This window comes from Coregonus clupeaformis, chromosome 10 (assembly GCF_020615455.1).
Source record: "Coregonus clupeaformis isolate EN_2021a chromosome 10, ASM2061545v1, whole genome shotgun sequence".
NCBI classification, from domain to species: domain Eukaryota; kingdom Metazoa; phylum Chordata; class Actinopteri; order Salmoniformes; family Salmonidae; genus Coregonus; species Coregonus clupeaformis.
In genome coordinates this window covers 37,854,837-37,867,339 of record NC_059201.1, presented here as the reverse complement: position 1 = coordinate 37,867,339, position 12,503 = coordinate 37,854,837, and the positions used below count along the sequence as shown (strand labels likewise).

Sequence of the window (12,503 nt, the reverse complement as noted above, 5' to 3'; positions counted from 1 at the left end):
TTATTATTTTTTTTTTTTAATCATCTCGCGGGCCGGATTAAACCCGTTTGCGGGCCTGATCCGGCCCGCGGGCCGTACGTTTGACACCCCTGCTGTAAGGTAACAAAATGTGGAAAAAGTCAAGGGGTCTGAATACTTTCCGAAGGCACTGTATATATTCTTTTTTTGTGTGTGTATATGTATCTATCTATGTTCTTAATCAGTATAAAGGAGGAAATGTTGCTTACTTATTGAGTAAAATCTAATCTGTAATGCATCCTGATGTCTTTGCTTGCTGGTTCAGTATGGCCCCCCAGAGACAATTGCAGGTCTTGACAGGGGGTCTTGCAGTCAGCAACCATCTTCTGGTAGACAGACCGCTCACTCTGAACAAGCAGGAGATGCTGCTCTTGCTTCTTCAGCTTGGCTGACTTAACAGCTTCTGGCAGATTGGCAGAACTGAAGACCAGTTAGTCGTTCCTCTGGCACTGCCAGCACAGGTCTGTCCTGGGCTTAGTGCTTGAGATGTGGGGCAGCAATTTTCTCCACAGATTCCTGAAGGAAGACAGCCCGACTACACGTACCTCTGGAAAATACAGAAATAATTTGAGATCAATAAAAGTAGTGCCAATCATGTTGGAGGTAAATTAAATAATCAAAACATGTTTATGCTTTACATACCAAGTGTCGCCATCGATTTTTTGTAGAGACGCCACACCGCTGCTATTGTCACATGAGATGGCAGCAGCTTTCCACTAAAGTGTTTGTGTCCTGGGTGGCATCCTGGTAAGACTATTGCATTATCCTCTGCGTAGTTGTTGAAGTTCACAACTCGCTGCAAGTCCTCATGCTTCAGGTGTTACATTTACATTTTAGTCATTTAGCAGACACTCTTATCCAGAGCGACTTACAGTTAGTGAGTGCATACATTTTCATACTGGCCCCCCGTGGGAATCGAACTCACAACCCTGGCGTTGCAAACACCATGCTCTACCAACTGAGCTACACGGGACTGTGCTTGCTTGGGCCAGCTGTCTTTTTGATGGCCGGCATTAGACCATTCTCCTTGTATGACTGGTGGAGGAGAGTCAGGTGTGTTCTACTGATGCTGAAAGACAAATTCCAGACACAAATATTTTAGCATTATTATTATACAATAGATAGCTGTAACCTGGCGAAGTGGAGTCTTTTGTTTAGACATGTAGCTAGCTAGATAGCTAAAGAATGAACCATAATCCAATCCTTAGAGTACTAGCAATACAAACCAATTGTCATAGCTAGCTAAAGTTAACCAAATAGGTTCAATGTTAGCTAGTTAACATTAGGCTATAACTAGCAATACAAATGGCTTTCTGAGATAATATTACTACACAGATCATACACGTAATGTTAGCTAGCAAGCCAGCCACCTAACGTTAACTGGCTTTAGCCAGCCACCAAAATTAGAAACGTATAATATCTGAAACTGTAGCTAGACTCTTACCAGTATACATTGATGAACGCTTCTCGGCAGACTGCAACGCCTTTCGTTAAATAGGAAGTCCTGTGTCGTTTCTGTTTTGTTTGTACAGCTTGCTTGGCCCGTTCTGTCAAGTCACTCTGGTTCACACTGACCGTGTGCAATGCCATAAGAATCATCAGATCTTTCTCCCTCTCTGTTAAGGATACCACGGTTGCACGAAAAAACTGCAGTAGAAAGGATTATCTACACATAACAAGCAGCTAATTTTATAGACAGAAGAAGATGCTACACGGCAGACCAATCCGAAACTCATCTCGGCATGTCCAGCACATTCATTATCTCAGCCAATCATGGCTAGCGGGAAGGTTCCTGTCTTTTTCTGTGGCTAAACCAATTAGACTCGTAATTTAACAACTTTATTAGTATTTACAGATGGCATACACATTTGTTATTAAGGCACATGAAAGTTAAAATGTTCCAGATGGCATTTATGAAGAAAAGAAAACGTTCAAATGCCTCTCCTGTGAAGTCGTGACTTGCGACATACGCCTACTTTCCTGAAACGAGTCACAATTATGCTACCCTCTGCCTATTGGCTACTTAGCTTATTCAAGCCTGTCTCAAAATACAACACTGCCCTTTTAAGACCCCCCCAAAAAGCTCTTTACCTCACTCGCTTTTCAAAGATGTCTAGAAATGTATACGTTTTGTGCTCTTGTAGGAAGCAATCAGTCTCCTATTACTGACTACAAATTATCTATAACTGGGCTAATAACTCACTAACTAGCAAAGGATTTGAACGAAATGTGTACACGTGGCTACATGCAGCTCTCGCTTTGATCTCAAAACAAGTGCATCCTACTCACGACCGCTCATGCTGTAAACACAGTCAAAGTAAATGGTACAGATCCATATATGGCAATGGTCTATTTGCATATATGCTTACTGCAGCTCGGATTGTTTATGCCACACCGGTCTGCGTAGAGTACGGGCTGAGTAGTGTATGTCAATGCAATAGAATCCTACTCTAATGTGTTCTGCCTACAACAAAATCTCTTGCATAGTTCGCTTTGTTTTGGTATTTTGCATTGAAAGTGACTAATATTGCATTGATTCGATCACAATTGCCCCAGTAAAGGGAAACGTTGATAGTGTTAACAGGGAAAACTCAGTGGTCACCAACCTTTTCTGAGTCAAGATCACTTTGGGTCAAAATGCAAGCCTAGATCTACTGTTTAGATTTTTTTTAACATGACTTAAAAAACATAAACCTATGCAACATTAACCAATTAAAAACAGTACTGTAGCAATGAGGTTTGTGCAGTAAGCTATAGGCCCAATACATTATCACTGCATATAAGCTTGGCTTTAATTGCCCTGCCAATGCATTGTTGTTCGGGCCATTTATAAAAATGATATTAAAACATTTGTGGTAGGCTATATGATCACACCGGAAATAGATCCGTTGATGTATTACTTGTGAAGGACATACATTTTAAATAATTTGCTTTTTACTTTTATTTTATCGCGCTGATGGTGCCTGCATCTGTTGGTCAGTCTCAGCGGAGGGAGAGGGCAGCAGACTGAGGTTCCGCCTCTCAAACCAGCCTCATGCACAAATTAATGTTGTTACTCCTATGAACAGAGAAAGTTAAATATTTCTCAATATTAAATAAGACCCAGGCCGCTAATAATAACAACAACGCAAGCCTATAGATGCACTTTCGTACTAATTCATTACTGCTGCAGTGCTTGTTGTAGTGCTGAGTGGAAATAGGAAGAACGTGCATTTTATGGCTTATAAAAGTGTTGAATACAAAGTGTTGACAGTGCTGAGTAAGAACTTAAACATGAACTCACTCATAAAAACATCATCTCTTTGCTGTATTCGTTGACAAGTCTCTCTCTAGTAATGGTTTTAAACGTTTTGAAATCTCACAGTATCAACTTTGCTGTAGCTTTCTTTTATGCCTGCTACTTTACTGCAGACACGGTCATCTGATCCAATTGGCCAGCGGTAGGCCTATAGTGCACTTGATTTGCTCTCTGGGTCTGCCGGGAAGGCAGAGTTTGTACCTTCAGATACATGAAATGGTTCAAAATGGCAACAGTTCGCCTACCCGGCGCGCAGGGCAGCTGAATCGGGTGCACCTATTCGCCAAACATACAGAATGTTTGGCGATCGACTAGGAATGCCTTGGAGATCAACCGGTTGATGACCACTGCTCTAGAAAGTTGAGTGAAGTTCAATCTGGTGCTTCTCTCTGCGCGGTAGTCCTGGGGAGCTGCGCGACAGTCTCGGGGCTACTATGCGTGCAGCGTAGAGGGAACATTGACTGTAGGTCTTCTGATTTAATCAAAGTGTTGACAATGGAGTAGTAAACTTAAAGGATTCTTTAAAGGCCCAGTGCAGTCAAAATAAATTTTTCCTGTGTTTTATATAATATTGTATAAGAGCTGATGAAACTAACACTGTAAAAGTGTGAAAAAATGTGATCAGTGTTATTTCCGGATAGTTGCTGGTTGAAAATACAATCTAGTATTTGAATGTACCAGAGGCCACCAAAATAGAGCTTGTTTGGCAAACATTTCTTAACCCGGTGGGGCAGGCCCCCCCTTCTATTTGGCTGGCTATTCCATATGCTTGTGGAAAACACTGACACGCACACAGTACGACTCACTTGCTCAATCATACATAGCGGGTCTTCAGGTGGTAAATAATTTATCCAAAACAAAACTTCTCCCTCTCCTTACATTTTACATTTACATTTTAGTCATTTAGCAGACGCTCTTATCCAGAGCGACTTACAGTTAGTGAATACATATTATTATATATATATATATTTTTTATACTGGCCCCCCGTGGGAATTGAACCCACAACCCTGGCGTTGCAAACGCCATGCTCTATCAACTGAGCTACATCCCTGCCGGCCATTCCCTCCCCTACCCTGGACGACGCTGGGCCAATTGTGCGCCGCCCATGAGTCTCCCGGTCGCGGCCGGCTGCGACAGAGCCTGGATTCGAACCAGGATCTCTAGTGGCACAGTTAGCACTGCGATGCAGTGCCTTAGACCACTGCGCCACTCAGGAGTCCTTCTCGCCTCCCTCTGTTCCTTTCCCACTTCTCATCTTCATATCCTCCCCCACTTCCTTCTCATCCATTCTGCAGGCGACTGCAGAGCAGATCCGGCTCGCCCAGATGATCTATGACAAGAATGATGCTGAATTTGAGGACAAAGTGAACCAGGTGAGTGGGCGGGCATTGCCGAGGCCATTGTGCCAGCTCTGAATGATGGACTGTGTGTGTTGTGGTGTTTGTTTCACATTAAGTGATAATACCTGTGACTGCATGTGCTAGAAAAAGAAAAGACCAAAAACTAATTATTTTGTCAATTTTAGACAACTTCTGGTTTTTCACCTCAAATCTAAGACCCTCTCTTTTTCTAATACTGACTGTTAGTCTATGATAGATTCCCCCCCTCCCGTTCTGTGACTATGTATCCAGCCAACTTGAATGCTTTCGACACCTTGTAGAGTCCATGTCCCGATGAATTGAGGCTGTTCTGAGGGCAAAGGGGGGGGGGGCAACTCAATATTAGGAAGATGTTCCTTATGTTTTGTACACTCAGTGTATAATTCTATTATGTTTATTTGGATTCAAATAAAGCACTCAGATGTGTGTGTATGTCCACAGCTGATGGAGGTGACAGGAAAGACCCAGGACGAGTGCATGGTAGCTCTCCACGACTGCAATGAGGATGTCAACAGAGCCATCAACTTCCTCCTTGAGAGCACCTCTGACACGGTAGGGCAGAGGGGACTGACTCTAATGCTACCTTTCAATTTCCTTCAGCCTCTTTCCTTCGGGCGGTTAGTCATCGCTAACTTAGCGTCGCACAGTCACCTCAAACACTTTGTTTTCCTAATAAATACCACCCTGAAGTAGCTGTCACCCGAACCATAACAGCTGAGCTTTTCTGCCTTTGTTTTCTGGTTTAGTGATGCTCATTGTTGACTCAGGAGAGTGGAGTGGCTGGTGGTAACATGGTATGGAATCTAACCAGTTGCTACATAGCTTTTTTGTACTGGACTCTTAACCACACACTCACACATACTAAACTGACACTCCAACACATGGACACACACAAAACACACACACACACATGCATATTGATGCCACACACACGTACAGTGCATTCGGAAAGTATTCAGACCCCTTGACTTTTTCCACATTTTGTTACGTTACAGCCTTCTTCTAAAATTGATTCAATAAAACATTTTCTCATCAATCTACACACAATACCCCAAAACAGGTATTTAGACATAAAAAACAGATACACTACCGTTCAAAAGTTTGGGGTCACTTAGAAATGTCCTTGTTTTCGAAAGAAAAGCATTTCTTTTGTCCATTAAAATAACATCAAATTGATCAGAAATACAGTGTAGACATTGTTAATGTTGTGAATGGCTATTGTAGCTGGAAACGGCAGATTTTTTACGGAATATCTACATAGGCGTACAGAGGCCCATTATCAGCAACCATCAGTCCTGTGTTCCAATGGCACGTTGTGTTTGCTAATCCAAGTTTATCATTTTAAAAGGCTAATTGATCATTAGAAAACCCTTTTGCAACTATGTTAGCACAGCTGAAAACTGTTGTGCTGATTAAAGAAGCAATAAAACTGGCCTTCTTGAGACTAGTTGAGTATCTGGAGCATCAGCAATTGTGGGTTCGATTACTGGCTCAAAATGGCCAGAAACAAATAACTTTCTTCTGAAACTCATCAGTCTATTCTTGTTCTTGGAACCACCAAGACTCCTCATAGAGCTGGCCGCCCGGCAGGGAGGTGACCAAGAACCCGATGGTCACTCGGAGTTCCTCTGTGGAGATGGGAGAATCTTCCAGAAGGACAACCAACTATGCAGCACTCCACCAATCAGGCCTTTATGGTAGAGTGGCCAGACGGGAGCCACTCCTCAGTAAAAGGCACATGACAACCCGCTTGGAGTTTGCCAAAAGGCACCTAAAGGACTCAGACCATGATAAACAAGATTCTCTGGTCTGATGAAACCAAGATTGAACCAAGCGTCACATCTGGAGGAAACCTGGCACCATCCCTACGGTGAAGCATGGTGGTGGCAGCATCATGCTGGGGGATGTTTTTCAGCGGCAGGGACTGGGAGACTAGCCAGGATCGAGGGAAAGATGAACGGAGCAAAGTACAGAGAGATCCTTGATGCAAACCTGCTCCAGAGCGCTCAGGACCTCAGACTGGGGGCGAAGGTTCACCTTCCAACAGGACAACTACCCTAAGCACACAGCCAAGACAATGCAGGAGTGGCTTCGGGACAAGTTTCTGAATGTCCTTGAGTGGCACAGCCAGAGCCCGGACTTGAACCCGATCGAACATCTCTGGAGAGACCTGAAAATAGCTGTGCAGCGATGCTCCCCTTCCAACCTGACAGAGCTTGAGAGGATCAGCAGAGAAGAATGGGAGAAACTCCCCAAATACAGGTGTGCCAAGCTTGTAGAGTCATATCCAAGAAGACGAGGCTGTAATAGCTGCCAAAGGTGCTTCAACTAAGTACTGAGTAAAGGGTCTGAATACTTATGTAAATATAATATTTCAGTTTTTTATTTTTATACATTTGCAAAAGAAAATAAAAACTGTTTTTGCTTTGTCATTATTGGTTATTGTGTGTAGGTTGATGAGGACAAACATATTTTAATCAAGTTTAGAATAAGGCTGTAACGTAACCAAATGTGGAAAAACTCAAGGGGTCTGAATACTTTCCGAATGCACATTCCTTCACACTCTTCACATACGCTGCTACTACTCTCTGTTTATTATCTAGGCATAGTCACTTTATCCCTACCTACATGTACGCATTACCTCAATTACCTCGATTAACCCCTACCCCTGCAAATTGACTCAGTACCGGTACCGCTTGTATATAGCCTTGTTATTTTGTGTTACTATTTTTCCTTTAGGTTATTTAGCACATTTTTCTTACTTACATTTTTAAAACTCTGCATTGTTGGTTAAGGGCTCGTAAGTAAGCATTTCACGGTAAAGTCTACACCTTTTGTATTCGGCGCATTTGACAAATAGAATTTGATTTGATCTACATCTGTTAGAGTTGGAGCACAGATCTGATAGGGGCTGTGCAGTGGCATAAGTGACGGAAATATGTTTTTACGTTTTCTACTGGACAGATGACATAATGTCCTTAATACAGTAATTGTATCTACAGTGGATTGAATCAGCCTAAAGACTTTTAAATGTGCTTCAGGCAATGGATCTCTTAATGACCCTTGCCACAGCCCCTTCCAATCAAGCCCCATCTATCCAAGGAAACTGAAACTAGGGGCTTGTGGCAACTGTGCTGGGGGGACTTTTTTTTTCAGGAGAGCAATAGAAAAAGTATTATAGCCTCTGAATCTAGGATGAACAACACTTGTCACTTTTTCTGTCAGCGCCAGATTCAGTAGTAAAATAATCCAGGCATTTCAGAGGAGGGCACAGCAGCACAGATGGTGAAATGAGAGAGATCTCCACTACAGTTACACTGTTGTTTCTTGGATGTCCTGAAATAGAAAGTGGGTCATTTTGCTCCTATGTATGTAATCCTCCCATGATATAATCAGCTTCTGCTGCCTGCCTGCCCTGTGGTCATTAACACTTTGATTTGTCAATGACATTGAGACACTGCAGAAGGAGGAGTACATAGAGGCCAAAAACATACGTGTCAATTCCATCCATCCATTTTTTATCTTACATTGACTATTTTGGACTTTGAAGTTAATGGGAAAGGAAGAAGTTCAAGCAGTTGTAGACTTTGTAAGATTTGACTTAACTTTTATTCCTGCAGTCTGTAGGTCTTTTCCACTCTTTCCCCTCCTCTCCAATCGCATCTCCTCTCCCCTTCTCTCACCTCCATTTCCCTTTTCCTCCCCCTCGCTCTCTCTCAAAGCAAATTAGGATCAATAAGGAGAGATCAAAAGTCAGTCTCTCTCATTCAATTTCAATTTAAGGGCTTTATTGGCATGGGAAACATGTTTACATTGCCAAAGCAAGTGAAATCGATAATACATTTAAGTGAAATACATTTTTTATTTTTTTACAGTAAACATTACACTCCAAAAGAATAAAGACATTTCAAATGTCATATTATGTGCAAATAGTTAAAGTACAAATGGGGAAATAAATATGGGTTGTATTTACAATGGTGTTCTTCACTGGTTGCCCTTTTCTTGTGGCAACAGGTCATAAATCTTGATGCTGTGATGGCACACTGTGGTATTTCACCCAATAGATATGGGAGTTTATCAAAATTGGGTTTGTTTTTTAATTCTTTGTGGGTCTGAGGGAAATATGTGTCTCTAATAGGCTCATACATTCTCTCTCTCTCTCTCAGACCTCATGGGAGACAGTTGGGAAGAAGAAACCCCTAGTGAAGGACGGCCCGGCGGAGGGCAAGGAGAACCGGGAGAAGAAGGGAGGAGAGAAAGAGGGCAGCAGGGGCCGCGGGGGGAGCAATCGGAGAGGCAGGGGGGCCAGCAACCGCAGTCGCCAGGTTGAGAGAGGTTAGGGGGCCACGGAATCTCTCAAATTCTATGCATATGTTAATAAACGAGGCACTATAACACTAGGCCTAATTGATTACCTAAGAGCCTGGAAGAATGAGAAGTCAGTAAGCTGTCAAGGATTTGAGTTATTCAACCATGGTGTGGTTAGTACATTTACAATCAGTGTTTATTCTCATTGGCGATACTTTGGATTAGAGAACACTACATAGAGCACATACTAAGAATGAACAGCCAGCCAATTTGTCATTAAGCAATTAATTCGCCATCAATGCACTATTCAGCAGAATTGCTTACTAGGCAGCACATAGCTTTGCCACCTATTCTATGTACTGACCTTAATCACTAAATCCTCTCTCTGTTGGTCTCTCCCTACTTCTCTCTCCATCTCTATCGCTATCCCTCTCTCTCTGTCTCCCTCTTTGTCCCTCCCCCCCTCGCTTTCTCGCTCCTTCGCTCTCTTGGTCTCTCTGTGCAGTGCGGCCAGAGGAAAATGGTATGGAGGCGGGCCCTGGCCCTTTGGACAGAGGGTCAGAGCGAGGTCGCAGGGGGGGAAGAGGGGGTAGAGGTGAGTGTCAATTAGTGGCACTTTCTCATATGTTCCAGTCAACACTCCCAGGTAACTTAGGTGCTCTCTTAACTTCACACCATTTTTCTGGTGCCATGCTTACTGTGTGTTGAGCTTGTGCGGGTCTGTGTGGTTCAGTTGGGTCTGGAGGCAGAGGAAGGGGCAGGGCGCCAGCGGGAAGCAGGTTCTCAGCCCAGGGAATGGGGTGAGTTCTGTAATACACAAACACATACAAACTCGTACACACACACAACTGTCCTTTTTTGGTTCCTCGTACACCAGTTTTTCTTAAACCTAAACCACACCTACCCTCATTCTCTCTCTCCCTCTCCTCAGGACCTTTAACCCAGCGGACTACACCCCAGAACAGGGGACAGGGACCACACAAGGTGACGCTTGGGAGACAGGGGCCAACAACAGCAACAGCACAGACGGGACAGGTGAGGCTTCACACAGAGAAGGATCATGAAACTAATCTAATTAGCATAATAATAATAATCCCCATCTAAATCAGTCTAAGCTAGATATCTGTTTTTTTGTTTGTTTGTTTTTTGTTAGTTTTTTTGTACTTTTTACCCCTTTTTCTCCCCAATTTCGTGATATCCAATTGGTAGTTACAGTCTTGTCCCATCGCTGCAACTCCCGTACGGACTCGGGAGAGGTGAAGGTCGAGAGCCATGCGTCCTCCGAAACACGACCCTGACAAGCCGCACTGCTACTTGACACACTGCTCGCTTAACACGGAAGCCAGCCGCACTGATGTGTCGGAGGGAACAATATCTGTTTTTTTTGCATGGACTGCGTCGCAATCCACTGCATCTGCCAATGGTGGCCTTCCGCATCTGCGGTGGAAGGTGGCTGAGCTACAGCGGTGTGTCAGACCATGCGACATCCCATAAATTGGTCTTCTCACGAAAACGTCTGTAGCATCTGAATGGTTTGGTTTACAACTCTATGGAAAGATGAGACTCTCACGAACCGGATGGTGTTCTCTGTTTTGCTCTACGACCCCCACAAGTCTGAAGTTGGTACTGCCGATCTGTCAACTTCTGTCTATAGCTTCCGAACAGTTTTGGCTACACGCTAATATGACCTCTCTATGGAAAGGTGAGACTCTCATGAACATATACATGTCGGTTGTTTTGCTCTAGGACGATCACAAGACCTGTCTGAAGGTAAGATCACCATGCGCAATGCCAAGCGTCGGCTGGAGTGGTGTAAAGCTTGCGGCCATTGGACTCTAGTGCAGTGAAAACGCATTCTCTGGAGTGATGAATCACACAGTTTAGTGCACCAAAATAATTGTTAAATATGGGTATAAAAAAAAATCCTGATCTTATATCTCTCAGATATAGGACAGACACTTTAAAACAAACTTCCTTTAGATTTATTTTTTGACTATCTGTTTTTCCACGTATGAATCTGTTATTCAATGTGTTTATATGGGCTAATAGCAGTAAGGCCAAATTCAATGGTTAATTATTTATTTTTATACCTAAAGGGGTGCTAGAATTCTAAATTCTTAAAACAATTCCAGATGTTCGCTTAGGAGGAAACAAGGGGCGAATCTCAATTGCATTTCCTTGATTCGTCGCATCCTCTCTCTTCGTCTCTTTCTCAAAACCCATTGGATGAGAAGGTCAGAGGTCCCTCCCCCTCAACTTGTTATCCAATGGGTTTTGAGAGAGTCAAGGAGAGAGGATGTGAGGATTCAAGGAAATGCAATTGAGATTCTCCTCTGGTTTCCTCCATTTCTCACCTCCGCTCCTCTCCCCCACTGTGCTTTGAGAGGAAGGTCCTCCCTTTGGGCTCGAATGCACTTTCAAGGATAGCGGACGCAAGCATTTGACGGCTAGTTTTCAGACTCAGACACGCACACCAATGCTTAAAGAGTTTACTGATTATTTCATTATTGATTATTATTAATATTGTCAATGATTTTCTTGGTAGAACCCACTGTATTATTGTATTATGTTATTATATCAATCAAAATATAGAAGCTCTTGTTTATCTTTTCCATTCTTCAGGAATGTTTAGCATGGCTATAAATGATAGAGAAGTTGACTAAAGCACAAACAGACCTTGTTTCTAGGCTTGACAAAGAAACATGCGGTGTCCATGTTTCAAGTGACATTTTGAATGACATATAGATGTTCTGTTGTTGCTAGGTGGAATTATGTTCTCATTGTGCCTAACTAGACTTTTATTCCTGTAACTACTCATGTGAAGCTGCAAGAAAATCATATTTAAATGTATATCAAACTATTTTGAAATTTTGACCCTGATGTCACACATTGGCCCCTTAATTTATAGAAAGACCCATATGCTCTTGTATAGTTTACTGCAATTTTGTATTTGTAATGTGACCTTGTAGACTGTTGCTAGGGAATATTACAGTCCATATTCGCAAACGCCTCTCCAATAAGCCCCTGTGTTCTTTCTGTTCATCTCTAACCTCTGACCCCTCTCTGGTGTACCCCTGCAGTGGCCTGGAGGAGTACTCTGGAGGACTGGGCTGCTGAGGACTGGAGCGAAGAGTTGAGTGTGAGTCTGGGTAATGGGTAATGGGGACTGGGGAGTAGTAGTGGTCAGGGGGTGGAAGGAGCTTTGAGTCTTATGTTCACATATTTGACATTTATTTTCCAGATGGAACACATACATGTCCAGGGCTGTAAAGTGCGACGATTTTGGTCGCATATGCTCCTTAATATTTTGGTGTGCGACCTGTAATTTTAAAATGGGAGGTCCAGTGTGCCTAGAAAAAAAATCACCCACATAATAATTGTTGTAACCTTTATTACCTCATTAGCTAGCTAGCTAACAACCTGGTAACTTGACCAGTATATCCAAACATTTGATGGCACAGAAAGAAAGGAAAAAGGATAGCTTCTTCAGAAGATCAAT

The 12,503-nt window shown here is 42.9% G+C and overlaps 1 protein-coding gene across 1 annotated transcript in view; it reads left to right on the top strand.

The window, feature by feature from the left end:
* Positions 1-12,503, top strand: part of LOC121575501 (ubiquitin-associated protein 2-like) — a 52,526-nt gene that overhangs the window by 19,086 nt on the left and 20,937 nt on the right. The window contains exons 3-9 of the mRNA XM_045222999.1: positions 4,613-4,690; positions 5,138-5,248; positions 8,863-9,031; positions 9,510-9,650; positions 9,738-9,804; positions 9,936-10,039; positions 12,085-12,143. Coding sequence (XP_045078934.1) covers positions 4,613-4,690; positions 5,138-5,248; positions 8,863-9,031; positions 9,510-9,650; positions 9,738-9,804; positions 9,936-10,039; positions 12,085-12,143 — 729 coding nt within the window. The remainder of the gene's footprint in view (positions 1-4,612; positions 4,691-5,137; positions 5,249-8,862; positions 9,032-9,509; positions 9,651-9,737; positions 9,805-9,935; positions 10,040-12,084; positions 12,144-12,503) is intronic.